Below are 20671 nucleotides of genomic sequence, written 5' to 3' on the forward strand. Positions count from 1 at the left end.
GGCCTCTCTCCCAGTGTCCTTCCTTCTCGCAGCCACGGACATCCAGCCTCTGTACTTTGGGTCCTGCTGCAGAGCAATGGGAGTCCGCCGCCTCATCCCACACTTCTGGGGTGGCCCGTGCTGCTGCACCCCTGCCCTACCCCCTGCAGCAGAGACTGCCCCAGTCTGACAGATCAGTCCCCTGCAGTGGTTCCTTGCCAAGCACAGCCCTGGGAAGGTTTCTCTTAATGCCTCCTCTGCTGTGACTGGCCAGTCTGCTCAGGTTGTTGTGCGGTGTTGTGTGCTGCTTGCTGCACTGGCATGCAGGAAGCTCCTCTGGGGAAGGCTGGACTTGTGCACAGTCTGCCCCTTGTGTGCATAGCCACGCCCATCAGCATTCTGCAGGTTTCTCCCCAGCTGCAGGGACAGGGGTCTGGCAGGGTTGGTGGCCGTTTGTTGGCTCCACGGTTCCACAGCCCACGCTGAGTTCTGCCTGCCTGTTGCAGAGCGTGTGAGTGCGTGAGTCTCCCCTGGGTCCCATGGTGTGTGGTGCTAGATCCTAGCACCCGGCCTGGGGCTTTGGTCTGTGGATGGATGTCTAATTCCTTGTGAAAAGGCAGGATATAAAGGAGGAACATCTTAGCCACCATGATGCTGACATCAGTCTCCTTCGGCTTCTTATAAACCACATTTTTTTTTCAAGGCCTATAGCGGGGAACTTTAGCAAGACTTGAGCAGTTGTAGTTATCACAGAGTAAAATATTTCTTCTTAAACACTCATACTACAAAACTTTGAAGTAAACCAGATGCTTGTCTTACAGCTCTAGCTCTCCTCTGCCTCGTCCTCTGTCCACCCAGTCCTTAGACTAAATACGCCATGTTTGCATAAATTCACCACAAACGTGTCTGGTTCATCTCTCGTGTGAAGCGAAGACACCACACCTTGGAAGAGTTAAGTAGGAATTGGCTTATGAGTGCCCACAGCCTGTCTCTCTGTTCCTTCTGCAAAGGGAAGGGTACAACTGACACTTCGAACATTAGAGTCACTCAGTCATGCAGGTCTAAAAGACAGCCGTTATTGATCGAACAGGGAAGGCAGCAGTATTTCATAACCCCTCGCTTTCACGGACTTAGGATGTCTCGATGTCTACATCTCAATACCTGTTTTACACTTTGGCACTGAAATGGGGGAAAAAAACATCATCTTGGTTAGATTTTGTGCTTCTGTTTGGTCATGACAAATAGATGGTAGTCTTTAAAAACAGTTGGTGTCAGACTCTGAAGCTTACTTTTTTCCTCCAACCCTGGCTTTCCCCAGGACCCTGCAAGTTCCTGTGGCCCCAGATAGATGGACAGGATTCCTTCCTCTATGATGCCTTCCGAGCCTCACGCCCCACTTTCTTGCCTTGTTTTCATAGTCTCTGTGAGAGCAGCTCATGTAAATGAGTATGACAGTGCATGAGGTGGGGGAGGCTGTGTTTGAGTGTGTGTCTGGCTTACATTTCAGTCTGTCCTTCAGTGTCAACAAGGTGGACACTGGTTCCCTAGCTAAGGGCAGAAGACAGCATTGTTTCATCTCTCTGTACCCAGCTTGGGAAATAAAAACCGAAAGTGGGCTGGGGCTTTGAGTCTGATATATCAAAGATTATTAGATCATAAACTTTTATTGGGTCCTTGTTATGTCCTCAGATATTATTTTATATGAACTCACTTACTTAAGCTTCAAAATATCGTTATGAGGTAGTGCCCTTACTACACTCATTTTACAAATGAGGAAACCGAGGCATGGAGAAGCCAGGTGACTTTCCAAGTCACATAGCCAGTAAGTGACAAGAAGGAACTCCGATGGTGTCCAGCAGAAATGCCTCATCCCCAGACCTGAGATACCCTCCTTCCTGGGCATTTTATTGACAGGAGACTGGAGTTCTTGTGTAGCTGTTGCTTCCCCAATAGACAGGGGAATATAAGAAATGATAGCATTCTACATTCTTTCTTGAATATTTCCAAGAGGTCTTCTAGCCTTGGCTAGAATGCCTGAAAGGATTAAGGAATTTAGTCTCTCTGGAAGCGACCCTGCTTCTGGACAGCTCAAAGTGACAGAAGAGTCCAGCGGGCCTCCCCTAACTTCCACGAACCTTCTACAGACCTCTGTGGAGCTCTTTCTCCCTCCTGCTTCCGTGGAGTGGGGAGCCTGTGTGATTGCCTTCCTGTGGGCTGAGAAGTCAGGGAAAGGCCATCTTGCTCATTTCTGCTTCCTCTGACCTGGTGGTGTTTGAAACCAGAGTTCTCTTCAGAGGTTGGGTCAGTCGGTCTTCTAGCGGGAAACATCCCTTAACTGACATGTCAGTGACCTTCTCACAGGTCTCTAGATCTCTCCTTCCCTGGTGGACATAGGGATTTGAGGCACATCTTTACCACTTTGCATGAACACCTCTCCTCGGAGAGCCAAATACGGTGCTGAGAAGAACACCACGTGCCAGATGCAGCCCCTGCCTCAGTGTTTCTGACAAGATCTGTGGGGCAAGGTTTAACCAGCTGAGGTAGCTGCGTCCCACTGTTCACTAAAACACTCAGCCAAGTGGCCAGAGAGGCTCAAGGGAAGATCAGTGAGGACCCTTTTTGCCTTTTTCCAAATAGTTTCTGTTATGTTGTCTCGGGGTGGATCTGTGTGCTGGTCTTCTGCAGCACACAGAAGCTCTTGGTCCTCTCCCAAGAGCAACCTGAGGAAACTCCATGGACTTCTGGGCTCCACTGAGAATGGGCAGGATGGCCTTTGTCAGGAGCCCACGCATGTGCTCTCCTGCTGCGGTCTTCCGTTGCCTGGTAGAATGAGACCCAGAGGGAGAGCTTTTCACCCCAGTGCTGTTTCTTAAGTGTCGAATAGTTTCTTTCCACTGAAATCATAACTGAGGAAGGAGGTATATCCATTGTGACCTGACATGGTTCTGCTTGGCGTTCGTTCCCCTGAATTAACGTCCCAGTCCTTCTCCCCGCAGGTCACCAGCAGACATGATGAGCACCAAGGCCTTCACGCTGGTCGCTGCCGTGGAGTGGGAGCTGCTGGCAGGTGACAAGGAACGGGTGCACATAGAATGCGTGGAATGCTGCGGGAAGAACCTTTACGTGGGTACCAGTGACTGTGTAGTCTACCACTTCCTATTGGAGGAGCGGGCGCTGCCCACCGGGACAGCCACCTTCTCTGCCACCAAGCAGCTGCACCGACACCTGGGCTTCCGGAAGCCGGTGAATGAGCTGCGAGCAGCCTCGGCCCTCAACAGGCTGCTGGTGCTCTGTGACAACTCCATCACCCTGGTCAACATGATGAGCCTGGAGCCCGTGCCCTCGGGGGCGCGCATCAAAGGGGCCACAGCGCTGGCCTTGAACGAGAACCCCGTGAATGGGGACCCATTCTGCGTGGAAGTCTGCATCATCTCGGTCAAGCGCAGGACCATCCAGCTGTTCCTGGTGTACGAGGACCGGGTCCAAATCGTCAGGGAGGTGTCCACGCCGGAGCAGCCCCTGGCTGTGGCCGTGGACGGCCACTTCCTGTGCTTGGCTCTGACCACGCAGTACATCATACTGAACTACAACACAGGCTTCTCCCAGGACCTGTTTCCTTACTGCAGCGAGGAGAAGCGCCCCATCGTCAAGAGGATCGGGAGACAGGAGTTCCTCCTGGCAGGTCCCGGAGGACTGGGTGAGCCTCCACCAACCTCCACCTCCCGTTTGTCCATTCCTTTTGCTTTACCTCCGTGAGCCCTTGCACAGTCCCTAGCTGTGAAAGAACCTAGCTGTGAAAATAGGTACTCGTGAGGAGTATTCACCAGCACTAGGGATGCCTGGCGAGATATAAACAGAATTCCGAACCATTGTGCACTCTAGCATTCCTTTAGATTGTCCAGGGTATGTAGAATCCATGGAACAAAACTAGTCACAAGGTAGAGCCAGCTTTCTTCTGTGCTAGCGGAGCCTCGAGATGACACAGGGAGAAAATTCCTTTAAGTAAATGACTACAAAATAAAAATCTGTAAGCCTTCCATATAAGATTTTTTCCACGTGGGTGGGTTTGTCCGGTTGTTTGTATTCTTCGTTATGGAAAGGAGTATAGCTCACTTAGACATAATTTCAGGCGTGACACCCATTACTGAACTGACTGCAGTTTCATCACACCGCACTGTCTTGTCACCAGGCCCCGAAAGGGCTTTGGCTCTATCGTTGGGCCTCGTGAATTCCCTGTGCTGCCTTCTTGAAATTCAGGCTCAGAGCTGTTCATGGTGTGGGTGACTTTTATTTTCTTTCAGTCACGGTTGGCTCATTTTAGGGTTCATGTGTGTCTGTGACACACAGTGGGTGCTGGGGAGGGTAAGCATCCCCTCACTCCCGGTGCTCATTAACCGTAGTCTGTGTGTAGGCATCTCACTCCAGGTGAGGGGTACAAACATATTTTCTGGTCACAACAAAAGTTGAGTCACAAACTCTGGTCAGTGAACACGTACAGATTTTTTACTTTCTTAATCAGTTTTATTTTTTTGATCCATTTTGGGTTCACAGCAGGATTGAGCGGAAAGTGCAGATTTCCCATATACCCATTACCCCCAGACATGCACATCCTGGTGCACCATCCGCATCTCCCCACCAGAGGGCCGCATTTATGATAATGGACGTATCTACAGGGAGACTTTATAACCTCCAAGGTCTGTAGTTTACGCCAGGGTTCACTCTTGGAGTTGTATGTTCTTTGAGTTTGGACAGATGTATAATAACACGTATCCATCATCATGGTACCATAGAGAGTATGTTCACTGATTCTCGGTGTTCAAAATTCTTGTCTTCTACCTGTTCATCCCCTGTACCCCCAACCTCTGGCAACTGCTGATCTTTCCAGAGTGCTGTGTAGTTGAGCTCATACAGTACGTTACCTTTTCACATTGACATCTTTCACTTAGTAATATGCATTTAAGTTTCCTCTGTGTCTCTTCATGGCTCAATAGCTAAGATTTTAATATATATATATATATATTTATATTTATATAAAAATTATTTGTTTATTTATTTGAGAATGAGCACACAAGCAGTCAGAGCGACAGGCAGAGGAAGGAGGCAAAGGAGGCAGAGGGAGAAGCAGGCTTCCCACCGAGCAGGGAGCCTGACGAGGGGGCTCGATCCCAGGCCCCCAGGATCGTGACCTGAGCCAAAGGCAGATGCCTCACCGGCTGAGGCACCCAGGTACCCCACGATAGTTCAGATTTTTACTTTTTAGAGAAAATATTCTTTACCTCAGCCACCTTTTTTTCTTAACAAAAATTCCCAATTTTAATAAAAATTTGTGTTATGGAAAACATAACTAAATAGAATATTATAATGAGCTCAAATGTACCCATCGCTCAGCTCCAGCTGTTATGAATTCCTTGCCAGTTGTTTAATACACCTCCGTTTCCCCTGCTTGATTATCATAGCATCATGGGCCTGATAACACTTCTCCTAGAAACCATTCAGTGTAAAGTTCTAAGTTCCTTAAAAAAAAGAAAGAGAAAAGGAAAGAAAGCCACAATACCATTGCATACCTAAAAATAAATATAACAGCAATTCCTTAATATCACCAAACATCAAGGCATGCCATGTTTCTCCTACTATCACACATATTCAAAGAGATATATGTAAATACTACCTACATAAATTTGTGTGTAAGGATATGTATGTTCTCCAGTTTGAGTCAGATCCCTCATGAGGCCTGTACATTGCCGTTGATTGATCTGTTAAGCGTCTCTCTGTCTCTCAAGTTCTCTTACGGTTCCTGCTCCTCTTTTTATCTTTTCCTAACTTTTTGTTGAAGAGGTTGGATCACTTCACCTGTCACCTCGCACAGCCTGAATTTTGATGATTTTTATCCCCTTGTATTGTTTACTATGTCAGGTTGACCTTTGCGTTTCCTGCCAGCTGATAATTAGGATGCCAGGTGTTGTCAGATTCAAGTGGGGGATGTTTGGGGATTTTTTTTTTGTTGTGTTGTTGTTGTTGTTTTGCTTATTTCGGGGAGAGGCCAGATTTCGTCATCGGGGTGGAGGCCTTGCATCGGGTTGTGTAATTTCTTTCTCTTTCTGCGCTGGCAGTGGCTGTTGATGAGTGATGCATACAGCCTTTCAGTCTTGGGGCTGCCAAGTGGCAGCGTCCTCTTCCTGTCCCTTCCTCCTCCATGTGTTAACTGGACTGCTTCAGTGGAGAGGAACTTACTGTATTTGGTTGCCCCCGGGTGCATTGTTAAGAAAGGCAGAACGAGGAGGTTCTCAATAAGATGATCCCTTCTGTCTTCCAGAAGTGGCCTTTTTTTTTTTTTTTTTAAAGATTTTATTTATTTGACAGAGAGAGATCACAGTAGGCATAGAGGCAGGCAGAGAGAGAGAGAGGAGGAAGCAGGCCCCCTGCTGAGCAGAGAGCCTGATTCGGTGCTCGATCCCAGGACCCTGGAATCATGACCGGAACTGAAGGCAGAGGCTTTAACCCACTGAGCCACCCAGGCGCCCCAGGGAACCTTTATTTTTATGATATTTTATGGTTTATCCTCTCATTTTTTGATAAAAAATACAAATAAATATGTAAATATTAGCATCTCTTTCTCAGCATTTTTTTTTTTTTAGCCTAACAATGTATTATGGAGACCCCTTTGTTATATAATCCAGAGATTTCACAGCATCATGCTACTCCGTTGTGTGGAGGTGGTGTCGTGTTTTATTATTTTTTTTTAATTTTATTTACTTATTTGACAGAGAGAGAGATCACAAGTAGGCAGAGAGGCAGGCAGAGAGAGAGGGGGAAGCGGACTCCCTGCTAAGCAGAGAGTCCAATGTGGGGCTCGATCCCAGGACCCTGGGATCATGACCAGAGCCAAAGGCAGAGGCTTAACCCAGTGAGCCACCCAGGTGCTCCTCGTGTAGTGTTTTTAATCAGGCCCCTTTTAGTGGGCATGTGGGTTTTTCCAGTTTTACAATTTTACTAGTGCCTTATTTTTTTTGTACTTTCCTGGTGGATCTATGGAAAAGCCGTTTGTAGGTGGGATTGTTGAGTCCAAATACAAATGCATGTGAGTTTTGCTAGGTATTGCTGTATTCCGTTGATAAATGTGTGTGCATTTTCTGTTCTCCCCAGCAACATATGACAATGCCCGTTTCCCCTCAGCTTTGCCAAAAGAATAGGGTATGTTGCTGAGCTTCCTTCTGTGTGGTCCCCAGTCCTGTACATGAGAAGTAGTTAATTGCATTTTTCCTGTGTGAGCAAGTGTGAACACTTTTTAAAAGATTTATTTATTTATTTCGGGGTGTGGGGGGAGGGGCTCAGAGGGAGAGGGAGAGAGAATCTTAAGCAGACTCCTCTTGGAGCCCGAAGTGGGGCTCGATCTTACAACCCTGAGATCATGACCTAAGCCAAAACCAAGAGTCGGTTGCTTAACTGACTGCCACGCAGGCGCCCCAAGAGGGGACGTTTTTTCATACATTTAGGAGCCATTGCATTTCTTTTGATGGGGATTGTCCTTTTCTCTTGCCATTTCTTTTAGTGTCCTTTCTGTATTTGAGATACCAGCTTGTTGCCTGGTATAGGTTTCAAATATTTGTTTCCAGTTTTTACCATGAAAAGCTTTTCTTCAATGTTCCTATATAATCAAATGTATTAACCTTTTTACTTTACTAAGTCTTGATTTTGAATCACAGTTAGGCGAGAAGTCTACCACCCAACCACCAGTGCACATGACTTCAAGTCATCATTAGGGTCGCTTCCCTGTCTTCTGGTTACAGACAAAAATCACCCATGTTTTCTGCTGGTATTTTTGTGGTTTCATTTTTCATGATGCAGAGTATAAGGAACAGATTTAGTTTTTCCTTTTCTCTATGGCTGTCCATTATCCCAGCCATCCTACTACAGAGCCCACCCTCTGTCACCCAAAGGATATAGAAAGCCACCTTTAACACACACCGAATTCTCTTTCGCCTTTGGCTCTATCTCTGGATTTTCTGTTCTGTTCCATCAGTGTGTTCGTCTGCTTATGAGCCCGTACCTTACTGTTTCAGTTATAAAGGCTTTATAGGGAAAACATTTGACACCAATCACTTGTAAGCTCTCTTATATGTTACCTATATACAGGTTCTGTATGCAGCATAGTAATCAGCAGCTTTATTACATGGATTCAGAATTACGTTCAGGTACGGACGCCTGGGTGGTTCAGTTGGTTTGGCTCCTGATCCTGGGATCCTGGGATGGAGTCCCACCCCCAACACCCATGTCCCTCAGCAGGGAGTCTGCTTCTCCTTCTGTTCCTCCCCCTCCCCCAACTTGTGCTCTTTCTCTCTCCCTGTCTCTCTCAAATACATAAATAAAATCTTTATTTAAAAAGAGTTAAGGGTGCCTGGTTGGCTCAGTGGGTTAAGCCGCTGCCTTCGGCTCAGGTCATGATCTCAGGTCCTGGGATCGAGTCCCACATCGGGCTCTCTGCTCGGCAGGGAGCCTGCTTCCTCCTCTCTCTCTCTCTGCCTGCCTCTCTGCCTACTTGTGATCTCTCTCTGTCAAATAAATAAATAAAATCTTTAAAAAAAAATACAAAGAGTTAAGTTCAAATAAATACTCTAATGAATGCAAATGCACCTTTAAACATATAAAAGCTATGTATTTTCATTTTGCTTTTCTTTCTTTTGAAGATTTCTCCTGTGTCATGAGAAACCACTCTTAGCCTTTTGCCTTAGCTTAGATTTTCCTGTTCCCAGCAATATTTTGTTGAAATTTTCATAATGCAATTGAGTCTTGTGATTTTAAACTCTGTCCTTTGATACCACTTCTTGAAAAATGCAGACAATTAAGCCTCTCCCGACTCCACATGGCCCCCTGGTTGCCTGGCCCCCTCCCCTTCTCCCAGCTCAGATAAGGGGACCTCTGATATTTAAAGGGTTCACTGTTGAAAATAATGCTTTTTAAAAATGTACCATGTACACATTTGTTACATTTGCACGTTGACAGCACTTGACTCCAACAATATAGAAACAATAGAATTTGTCACCTGCTCTGCAGGCATGTAGTTAATTGGGGGGTGTTAATAACAGTACCTCCGTGCCTAACTGGTTCTGGGCACCTTCTAATGCCCGACCTGGGCCTATCAGCTGCCAGTGACCGCTCTGCTCTTTTATTCCAGTGTCATCTTCTGCTTTTTGGGTAAACAGAAGCCTTTGTTCTGGACCTCTGGTTTCTGCCTATTCCGTTACAAGAACATTCATGTCAGGGCCTCTGTACCGCATATCTCCTGGGCTGGGTGGTACCCAGCCTTACATGGGTAAAGGCAATCACTGGAATTTAACTCCAGGAGGAGGCAGGACAGCATCTTACAGTCCATGTTCCTGGGGGAGTGTGCTATACATGGTTATTTGACCCGAAATCTGGCAGCGTCATTGGGCTTACGGCTTACGATTTGCCAGGCACCCCGGGGGAGTGGCATGCCTTCAGGTTATTCCAGCTGGCTGGCTCTGAACGTACAGAAGGGTCAAGAGAATGCTTCCTCCTCCAAAGTTCAGTCCTCCTTCCAGAGTCTTAATGCTTCCCAGAGCCTTGGGCCTCGCTTTCTCCCCACCAGTTTTAATGCTGCCTGAACACCTGGGCGGTGTTGTTGGTAGGCCAGTTCCAATGGTAATGGTGTTCTCTCTGGTATGGTAAAACACTGGCAATGCCAAACCCAGGGCCTTGGGTCCCAGGCATTGTCCCACCTCGGCAACAGAACCAGGCGACTCTCTGTATTCTGCCCACCAGCCTCGGGAGCAGTCCTCCCTCACACTCTGCAGATGACGGTCCCTCTCGGGTCATCCTGTACTCTGCTGTGGCTTCTGCTGTGCTCTGCGGAAGCATGGTGTGTCCCCCCCTTCCTGCCTTCAAGAAGCATGCTACCACCAGCCCCTGAGAAAGCCCTGGCTTGCGTCTCTCCAAAGTCTGTGACCTCCAGTTCCAGGAAGTGCCAACACTGCCTCTCAACCAGCTCTGCATCCTGGTCCCTGTTTCGTTTCAGACTCCTCAGTCTGTTCGATCTCGAGGCTGACTCCTGCATGGTGGCCCTTGCCTCCCCTTTTCTCTTGCTCCTACTGAGTCTGTGGCCAGGTTCCCTGATTCACCCCCAGAAGTGGCTGCCCCCTCTGTTGTGCCCCAGCCCTGGCCTGGTCCAGCCCACCTCCATGGTGGCAGGCAGCCATCCGGCCCTCCTCGTGTGGCTCCTTGCATACACTCTTCACACTCCTGCCCAACTGGCCTTCAGAAGCCCCCGTGATCTATATAACAAGTGTGGGCCGCACTCCTTAGCCCGCCTAGGGGCCAGCGCTTCCCATTCCAATGCCAACTTGACTTTCAAACAGGGTTTGTCCTGTTCTGGGGACACATGCCGGCCCCACTGCTGCCCCCTGCATGTGTCCTCTTCCCTGTGCAGGCTGGGCTCTGATCACTCAGCTCTAGACTTGACCTCCAGCAGTACTCCATCTGCACTCAGAAAGTTTTTTGCGCCTTTCTGTGTCCTGGTCTCCATCTCTTGTGCCGTCATTGTTTAGGCATTTCCCTTAACACTTTCACCACCTTGAACCCTTGAATCCATTGTCCGTCTCTTGGTAGCGAACTCCGTGCTCCACACAGTGAATGTTCACTGAACTGAAATCACTGCTCAACACGCTAATTTGTAGTAGTTCTTTTTGTCTGTACTCATTTAAGAGAGAGAATTCTTTTCTGTTCGTGGTGCATTCACCCAGAGCCACATCATCTTTTAATGTATTATACTTAATTTTATACTACTATATTATTTATACTATAATACATAATATGTATACTATACTATACTACTATACTATAATATATAATATATATACTATAATATATATTTATACTATTATATATAATACATATTTATACTACTATATTATATTATACTACTACTATACTATATATAGTACTATACTACTATTATTATATATAATATATACTATACTATATAATATAATATAATATAATATATACTACTATATTATATAATATATACTACTATATTATACAATATATATTATATATATTATACTACTATATTATATACTACTATATACTAAAAATATCGCAGAGACCACCCTTGTACTTATCGGTTGGCAATAGATTTAAAAGTGGAATCAATTAAATTCAGTTTGGGTAGATAATACCCAAATTATTCTTCAAAATATATTTTCTTATACTATACCAATACTTGTCTTTATCAGTCTATAACATTTGGCTAATCTGATGAGTAGAAGTTGTTTTTACTATTTTTCATTTAAACATGTAACCTTAGTTACTGATAAATATGAGGCTCTCTTCATATACTTATTAGCCATTTGCATTTTGTCTTTTGTGATTTACTCTTTTATAGCCTCTCTTTCTGTATTGAGTCGTTGGTCTTTTTCCTAATGATGTTTGGAGACTCCAAAGGGCCAAAGGGAAATGCTCCAGATCAGAATGGTTTACATAAAGCAATTGTGACTTCTTAGTAGATGACATGTACACACACACACACACACACTCTCTCTCTCTCTCTCTCTCCAGGCTTATTGTGCTGTCATCTTTTTTTTTTTTTTTTAATTTAAGGTAGCTAACATATACTGTAGTTTCAGGAGTGGATTTTGGTGATTTATCAGTTGCATATGACACCCAGCGCCCATCACAGCAAGTGCCCTCCTTCATGCCCATCACCCATCTAGCCCATCCCACCCTCCCCCCAGCAACCCTCAGTTTGGGAGTTCAGTTGTTGCTCGCACATGCCGAGAACCCATACGTAACTTGTTAAGGAGGCCGTAACAGTGCTCTGAGCACAGCGTTGTTCTCCAGGGAGGGCCTCACGTGTGTTCGGCAAGAGCAGGGTGAGTATGCATGTGTGAGGTGCCACGTGCTACCCAGTTTCAGGAACGGCCCAATTCAGAGGACAAGAGCGATGTTTGTAATTAATTGATTAACTGTAGTGTATTTTAGTCTTTGTAACTACAAAAAATTTCGGTGCATTGATGATTTCACAGTTCAGGAATTTTGCCATATGCTACAGTTGAGATAACCTTCCCTTCTTTATTTAAATCTTGAAGTTCTCTGTGTACCTCTGTGTCTCCCCTCCCTGTTCTCCATCCTGTACAGCAGAGACCAGGTATCGTGGTGGTTTGCAGGCAATAACACGCTGTTTCTAAAGGTGTTTTACATCAACTCGTTTGAAAACTAAGTTTTATTGGACTGACTTTACTTTGCAAATGTATTAATTTTGGTAAACCCCATATCTGCAGACTATATAGCTCATCGAGAAATGGCTGGTCTGGTGCTTCATGCACAAGACAGATAAGCTGTCATTTGTTATGGAAGTTATTGACAAACACTCAACAGCAGTGTGTCTTGCAGTGCAAACTTGGTTCTGTCCCTGCATTCGAGGGTGCGTGTGTCCAGTATTAGACTGCAGCTCCGAGCAGGGGCAGTTCCTGATAGGATGCCTTGTGCAGTGCCTGGCACATCGTAGGAGCTCAGTAAATGTTTGAGGGAATGTTTTCAATACTCATTCAACAAGGAAGGGCCGTAACTTAGGCACGCTAACGTGCTGGAGGACTGGATGTGGAAAAGACCTTGCAGAGCTGCTTAAATTGCTGGGAAGTAACTTTTTCCACACAGCTGAGGACATGTACTTTATACATCTTCCAGGCGGTACATGTAAACCTTTTTTTAAGCTCATTTTTAACTGGAAGTAAATGAAAGGTACACATTCAGGGCGAGGTAGTTCTCGTCCTGATAAAGTCATGTAGGCTTCTTCACACCTGCAAAATATTCTTTTTTTTTTTTTTTAAGATTTTATTTATTTGACAGAGATCACAAGTAGGCAGAGAGGCAGGCAGAGAGAGAGAGAGAGAGGAGGAAGCAGACTCCCCGCTGAGCAGAGAGCCCGATGCGGGGCTCGATCCCAGGACCCTGAGATCATGACCTGAGCTAAAGGCAGAGGCTTTAACCCACTGATCTTTCCGATCATAAAACAGAAGGAAGAAGGGGATGGCATTCTTCCCCCAAACCCATCTACAGGAAGGAAGAATGCCACAGGTCTTCTGAGGCGCACCTGACTCTTCCCGTTTTTACAGGCATGTTCGCCACAGTTGCTGGTATATCTCAGCGGGCTCCTGTGCGCTGGTCAGAGAACGTGATCGGCGCAGCCATTTGCTTCCCGTATGTCATAGCACTTGATGATGAATTCATCACGGTGCACAGCATGTTGGACCAGCAGCAGAAGCAGACCCTGCCCTTTAAGGAAGGCCACATTCTACAGGATTTTGAAGGTACTGCTTTGCACAGAAATCTCAATGAAATTAGGTTATCAATCCGTTTGTGATGTTCAGTAGATGTTAGTAAGGATCCATTCGGAGCTGGACCTCGGGCTAACTAACCTTCGAAGCTACACAGTTGCTGGTAATGCAGTCTCTGGGCTCCAGGGCCTCCAAGGGCAAAGGGGAGATAGACATTTGGGCAGAGAGCTGTAGCAGTGGAAGAACTTGATAGGCATGAAACAAGGCCAGTTGGGAGAGCAGAGGAGGAAGTGTTTCTTGGAAATATCAGGGAGGGCTTCCTGAAGGAGATGGTATTTTAGCCAAATCTGTAAGGATGAGTAGGAGTCAGCCAAGCAGATCTGGTGTGAAAGAACACCAGGTAGAGGGAAAGGTGCCTGCAGATCTGCACAAGAGGGAGCCCTGAGCTTTAGGTCATGCAACCAATTAAGGATGACTATAGCACATCATGCTTGAGGGGAGCCGGCCTGAGATGAGGCTGCAGCAGACCAAGGCTGTGTGCACCAGTGAGCCAGGCAAGGGATTTCTTTCACTTTTCCTAAATTTTATTATGAACATTTTCAAACATACTGAAAAGTTGAAAGGAAAACAAAATGAAGCACCATAGACCGTTCAGCTAGACTCAACACTTGGAAAACATTTTGCCAAGCCGTTCAAAAGTAAGAAAAAGACATCATGACAGTTAATCTGAAATACTTCAACATGCATCTCTTAAGAATGAGAGCATTTTCCTATGTAACTGCAAAGCCCTTGCACCCCTTAGAAAATGAACTCTAATATCCTGGCCATGTTCAGATTTTCCCAGTTGTTCGAAGAAGATCTTTTATGATATTTTCCTCAAACTGGGAACGAATCTAGATTTATATGTTGCATTTGCCACTTAAGGATTTTAGCTCACCAAACATTGCCCTTCCTGTTCAGGATGCGACAGATATCACTTACGTGTCACGCTTCAGTTGGGGGCCCCAGTACACACATCAGAAGGGCATGCCATGGACCAGTGGTAGAGGTGGGCACGGGGTCATGGGCACATAGAGGCTGCTGATGTAACCTCCCCTGCCCCTGGTGCAAACAAGGAGAGGCTTCCCAGGAAGAGGGACCCCTGTGTAGAGAAGGGACAGAATCTCCTCTGAGTATGAGAAAATGACTTCGCTTGTGATATAGGAGACACGTAATCTTAGCAAGAGAGCGAGTGGGAAGACTATAAGGAAGATGTCCAGGTAAGGAAAGATGAGGCCTTCTGTGACACCAGACAGTGGGGCTGGAGTGGAACGATAGCTTCCTAGGAGAGAAGAGTGGAAGATCTGGGAAGACTTGGCTGACCCTGAGTCATCCTTCAGACAGGAAGGAAACATCATCTCATTGCTTCCTGTACACAGGTGATAGTTTTCTTAAAACAGTGTCTGGAAGGGAGCAGAGCCCAAAGCTTCATAGCAGGAGTGTGCCTTCGATTAGAGCTCCAGTTCTGTGGACTGTCTGCACAAGGTCTCACAAATCCCATGAGGGTGATGGCCACGGGTCTGTGACCTCACAGGGCTGTCCGGAAGTGATAAGTTCAGACCAAAACTTGGTTATTTGGATGGTAGGTGAATCTGAAATACCTCATGGTTCAGAGTGTAGTATTATAATCTTAGTTTCCTATAAGCTAACATGGAAAGAAAAGAATTCTTAAAAAATTTTTATAAGAAGTATAGCATAATTCTCATAGATCACCATAATTGATCTCTACAACTTCTTTGGACCATATGTTATGTATCTACTCAACTGATTTTATTTTATTTTATTAAGATTTTAGTTATTTGAGAGAGAGACAAAGCATGAGCAGAGGGAGAGGGAGAAGCAGGCTCCCTGCTGAGGGCCGAGCCCACACAGGCTCAATCCCAGGACTCTGGGATCATGACCTAAGGTGAAGTCAGATTCTTAACCAACTGAGCCAACCAGGTGCCCCACTACTCAGCTGATTTTAAATTAATCAGCCCCCCCCCCTTTTAAGATTTTATTTATTTGAGAGAGTGAGAGAGCATGAGAAGGGGGCGGGTCAGAGGGAGAAGCAGACTCCTCGCAGAGCCTGGAGCCCAATGTGGGACTTGATCCAGGGGACTCCAGGATCACGACCTGAGCTGAAGGCAGTTGCTTAACCAGCTGAGCCACCCAGGCGCCCAGCACTTTCAAATAAATGGCAGAAAAGCTTATTTTTTACTTTGGAAATGTGGTATAGCATCCACTCTTTTCCTGACAGTTAACAATATGGGAGGAAGGAAAGAAAAGCATTGCAATGTATAATTTCTTTAGGAATTTTGTGTTGGGAGAACTACAGTGAAATCAGCCATCAGATTGGATGACAAGCCTGTTTTGGGAGAGCAGTGTATATCTGTGCAAGATGTTCTTTCTCTTTCCAACACTGTTGAATTTTTCCCCAGGAAGAGTGATTGTCGCCACCAGTAAAGGAGTTTACATCTTGGTTCCATTACCCCTGGAAAAGCAAATACAGGATCTTCTAGCAAGTCATAGAGTGGAAGAGGCTTTGGTTTTAGCAAAAGGAGCCCGGAGGAACATTCCAAAAGAAAAATTTCAGGTTTGTAATTAAGTCGGTCTCAAGAACGCATGCCGCCAAGCCACCAGCTAGCGAACATTCGGATCTCACTAACATACGTTGGCCCTTTCTGTGCGCCACGACCTTGCAGATCAGTTTTGGCTCTGGTGTTTTGTTTTCACAGCTTGTTCACGTCACACAGGTACGAAGGCTGTTTGCAGAGCAGTCCGAGACAGCTGGACTGAGGTCTCACTGCCCACCGAGCCCAATAAACCTCTGGTTTGATTCCGGGGTCTCATATACACACCAAGTAGTATTTCCAATTGACTCTCTTCTTCAGTGGGCCTTCAGAGAAGGGTCAGGAGCATAGTTCTCCTAAACCAGCAGAGTAACCGTATCAGCACATCACAGTTCAATATTCAGAATTGGTAAATACAACAGAGATAGGATTACTTTAAAATATCAGGGAGAAGTAAAGACAAATTTTAGACCTTGGATCAAAAGAGATAAAGTCTACTTGACTTTCAAATAGGGAGATGGTAGAAACTCATTCATTCAGTAGTTTTTTTTTTTTTTTTTAAAGATTTTATTTATTTATTTGACAGAGAGAGACACATAGAGAGGGGGAACACAAGCAGGGGGAGTGGGAGAGGAGGAAGCAGGCTTCCCACCGAGCAGGGAGTCTGATGTGAGCTTTGATCCCAGGACCCTGGGATCATGACCTGAGCTGAAGGCAGCCACTTAACCCCTGAGCCACCCAGGTGCCCACATGCAGTTTTTCTGAACAAAAAGACAATACGGTCTGATGAGGAGAGTAGGGGAATAGATAAAATGCCCTAAAATGGGGCTGGATATCTTTAATTTCTATGATTATATAAAAAAGAGTGGACTTTACAGATAATGCTATAGAAGCCAATATTAGTAAGAAAAAAATCCCAGCTGGTTCCTGTGGAATTATAAATATGTGAAACTACAATAAACCTCTTGTTCAAATTAGAAAAAAAAATTTTTTTTTAATTCTAAATTAGAATTTGTCTCCTGATTTAGAATTTGTATTTGTTGGGATGGAGTTGAATGTTAAAAGTTTATAGACTTCTAGTATCTATAGGAAAAGCTTTGTTAGCCATACTGATAAATGGCCCAATACTGCAGGAATCTATCTAATTATTTCTGGAGGAGAAAACTTTTAATGCACTCGAGACAGCAACTTTAATGTAGTTGGGGTGATAAATAAAACTGATCCCTCTCTCTCTCTGCCTGCCTCTCTGCATGCTTGTGATCTCTGTTAAATAAATAAATAAAATCTTTAAAAAAACCCAACTGATCCAAGAATCACAAGTTATTTTTATGTCCAATGAAATCAGGTTCCCTAAAAATTGCTGCTTGATCGGTTGTTAGGTTAGTTCATGTTACACTATGTATTTGAAAGTAATGAGACATCCTGTGAGTGTGTGTATGCTGTACTGAATATTGAAACTGATCATGCAAAGTTCTGTGATGTAATCATGATCCCTTGACAGTTACCAATCAGTCTGATTTCCACACGACTCACTGATTGTTGTGGGATGAGGTAATGCCTTCTGACCTCAGTTGCTTTCTGCTGCCAAGTAAAAGAAGACCAGACATGTAATTTATGGTTAGGGGTATGAAAGTGGACATCTTTTTTGGTCATTTTTTCTTTTTTTGTCTAGTTGACACACGATGTTACGTTAATTTCAGGTGTACAGCTCAGGGATTCACTGACTCTATACATTATGCTATGCTCACTGCAAGTGAAGAGGGTGTCTTTTCTGCATTTATAGGTTGATAGTGTTCCTTTTTGTTCTGGATTTTTTAAGATGAGACTAATCTATTTGCGTTCAGCAGGGGGCAGCAGAGGCAAAAAGAAGAACTGTTCAGGGGCCTTGCTATGCTGAGCGCACTTCCCTCCGCAGCCTGTAGGTCAAAGCCAGGTGGGGTGGCCATGCCTTCCATAGGGTCTGAGGTCTGTCATTGCCCTTTTTGCTCTCTACCCCATAAGCCTCCTGTGGACATCTTGGATGTTTAGGTGGGCCACATGTTGGGGCACCCCCTCCTTGCACACACACATGCTTTAGGTGTGCAACGTTTTCTTACAGAAATCTCCAGTGTTCCTTGTCTGATCTTCGTCCCCTCCCCTCTCCTTTTGCTGGAGTAGCTATGTGCAGTCAGTATGGGATCTTATTAGTTGTCATCTTGCTCGGACATCATCTGAGTGTCATCTTGGTATCTTTTCCTTTCCTTCATGCTTTCTGCCTTCTCGCATTTGCTGCAAACTCCTATATCTAAACCTGGAAATACACCCTCAGAATGATCTTGAATTCAGCCTTCATTCCCCGTGCCCATTGCTGTTGCTGTACAGACCCTTCTGTTTTGCCCAAGTTATTATTTTAACAACCTCTGTGTGTGTGTGTGTGTGTGTGTGTGTGTGTATAGTCCATCCTCCATGCCACTGTGGGAATGTTCTTTCTGACTTATAGATGGACTCCTTTGCTTAGAGTACTGCGGCTTTCCAAGCCCTTCGTGGTCTGGCCCCGCCCACTTCCATGACCTACCTGCCGCCTCAAAGGCTTGAGGGCAGCCCCTTAACAGCTGACAGCTCCTAAAGGAGCCAACATCAACTCCTGAGCCCTGCAAGGTGCCTGGGCTCTGCTGGGCCTTTCAAAACAGTTTTGTTTTGTTTTTTTTTTTTAAAGATTTTGTTTATTTATTTGACAGACAGAGATCACAAGTAGGCAGAGAGGCAGGCAGAGAGAAAGAGAGAGGGAAGCAGGCTCCCTGCTGAGCAGAGAGCCCGATGCAGGGCTTGATCCTAGGACTCTGGGATCATGACCTGAGCCAAAGACAGAGGCTTTAACCCATTGAGCCACCCAGGTGCCCCTCAAAACAGTTTTAATTGTCAGAACGATTTAGAAGTAACCAGCACTACTATCTGAAGATGGGAAGGCAGGACAGCTGAGAGCTGGTTTCACGCATGGACACCTCTCTAGTTGCATGGGTGCCAGCCCTCAGAAGCAGCATGTGCCCCGCCCCTGACACTCCCCCTGCCCTCCATCCTCGACCCTGCTCCCACCCTGTGCCTTGCCTCCAGTTAGCAGAAGGAGCCCTGGGCTTTCACACCCCTCTCTGCCCTCCCCTTTGCCTGATTCCTGATACATGCAGGTTTCAGTTACTGGGTGTGCTTCCGGACTGGACAGTGGTTTCCATACTCTGCTTACCCCTCTTTTTTTTTTTTTTTTCTGCTTACCCCTCTTATCTGAGTCCTCCCCGTCCCCCCAGGCAGAACCAATCCCTCCCCTGCTTTCTGCGGTTTGTGTGTCAACACTCAGCACAGGAGTCGGCACTTGGTTCAGGCCTTTCCTGCCCAAGTTCCTAGGTGGACTCTGTCCTCTTTGTCCCCAGGCACCCTAGTCCGGACTGGGCAGAAACTCACTGCTCTAAAAACAGAGCCCGGTATATAATGGATTGTGGAGCAGATGGTTTGTGTTAAAAAGCAGAACCAAGAGGGAAAATAATATTGACAGCAAAGGAGAGAATTTTCCTGAATGTGTATGTGTTTTTGAGGATGAGACGTGACTCTTGTGATGATGAGGTGCATTACTTATTTTAGCCTTCGGGTGCTTCTGACCAAATGCTGGACCCCGGCTTAGAGGAACTCAAAAAGGAGAGGAAAAGGGACCACAGTCCAGCCTTGTCCCTCTCTTCCCGCCTTCATTTAAAGCAAGTATCTGCTTTGTGTTACTGACTCCTGAACTAGGGAGGACTTTATCAAGAAGTTTAATTCTGGGACTGGGATTAAGGACTAGTGCTTCCAGAGATCCCAGAGGGCCAGAGAGTTTAGATCTTTAAGAAAGCTGGACTTTCTTTTTTTTCTTTATGTTAAGGTATAAGATGTCATAAAGAAAGCGGCAGTAAGGAGACCTCTTGCATTAACAACGGCTTGTGTCAGGAAGCTCTCCTGATTTTTGTCATGTACTATGGAAAGTATTCATATTTAAGCTTGAACTCTGGTATCTGTGGGGTACTTTTTCTATTTCACCTAAAACTATTTGAGTATGTATCTTTAAAAGGCAAGATTCCCCTTTTAAATGTAACCACAGTGCTATCTACAGAACTCCCCAAAGTCATCAGAGAGTCCTTCAACGAACAGAGTCCCATCAGTGTTCACATGTCCCAGGTGTCCTGCGAATGCTGCGTCTTGCCATTCTCCTTGTCCCCCACAGAAGTCCCAGGCACAAGCATGTGCCCGAGCCGCTCGGAAGCAACCTCTGTGCAGACCTGCGACCCTGTCTTTGATTTATGTAGTTAGGGTCCTTTGTTTCATTTGACTTTTGCTTTCCAGGGATCGCTCTCTGGAATTTAATTTTGTTTTCTGATTATGTAAAATATTTACGGAGCTCGAAGGAATCTCTCCTCCCTTCACCTCTCTTGCCCCCCACCCCCAGTCCCTCTCTGTTCCTTCTTCCCTGTCCCCGGGTCTTTTTTTGGTGTGAAACTTGTGATTTGTGTTCTAATGGTTACCCTAGTCCTTTGGTTTTCTCTTCGTCTTGCGGGAGGGTGGAGAGAGCTCCTGTTTTCTGTTGTTTACCCCCTTTGAGCAGCACTTTGGAATTAGCTGGTGAGCTCTTGTTGCCTTCCCCTCTTCTTCCCCAGCATCTGTATGAAAGTCCCATCCCTTTATCCCCACCATGTCCGTGAGCACATTTTCCTTCTGTGTCATCTCCCCATGGCCCCCTGGTTTTGATGGTCACGTAGTCTCTGCTGTCGCATGCATACAGCCATCTTCTGTCTCCCTTATATTTGTCCATCA

General features: G+C 45.7%; 1 protein-coding gene across 1 annotated transcript in view; it reads left to right on the plus strand.

The window, feature by feature from the left end:
• TGFBRAP1 (transforming growth factor beta receptor associated protein 1) overlaps window positions 1-20671 on the plus strand; it is a 71795-nt gene that overhangs the window by 21062 nt on the left and 30062 nt on the right. Inside the window, exons 2-4 of the mRNA XM_059134328.1 lie at window positions 2976-3676; window positions 13110-13304; window positions 15731-15885. Coding sequence (XP_058990311.1) covers window positions 2989-3676; window positions 13110-13304; window positions 15731-15885 — 1038 coding nt within the window. The 5' untranslated portion in view covers window positions 2976-2988. The remainder of the gene's footprint in view (window positions 1-2975; window positions 3677-13109; window positions 13305-15730; window positions 15886-20671) is intronic.

Source organism: Mustela lutreola, chromosome 9, assembly GCF_030435805.1.
Source record: "Mustela lutreola isolate mMusLut2 chromosome 9, mMusLut2.pri, whole genome shotgun sequence".
Taxonomy (NCBI): Eukaryota; Metazoa; Chordata; class Mammalia; order Carnivora; family Mustelidae; genus Mustela; species Mustela lutreola.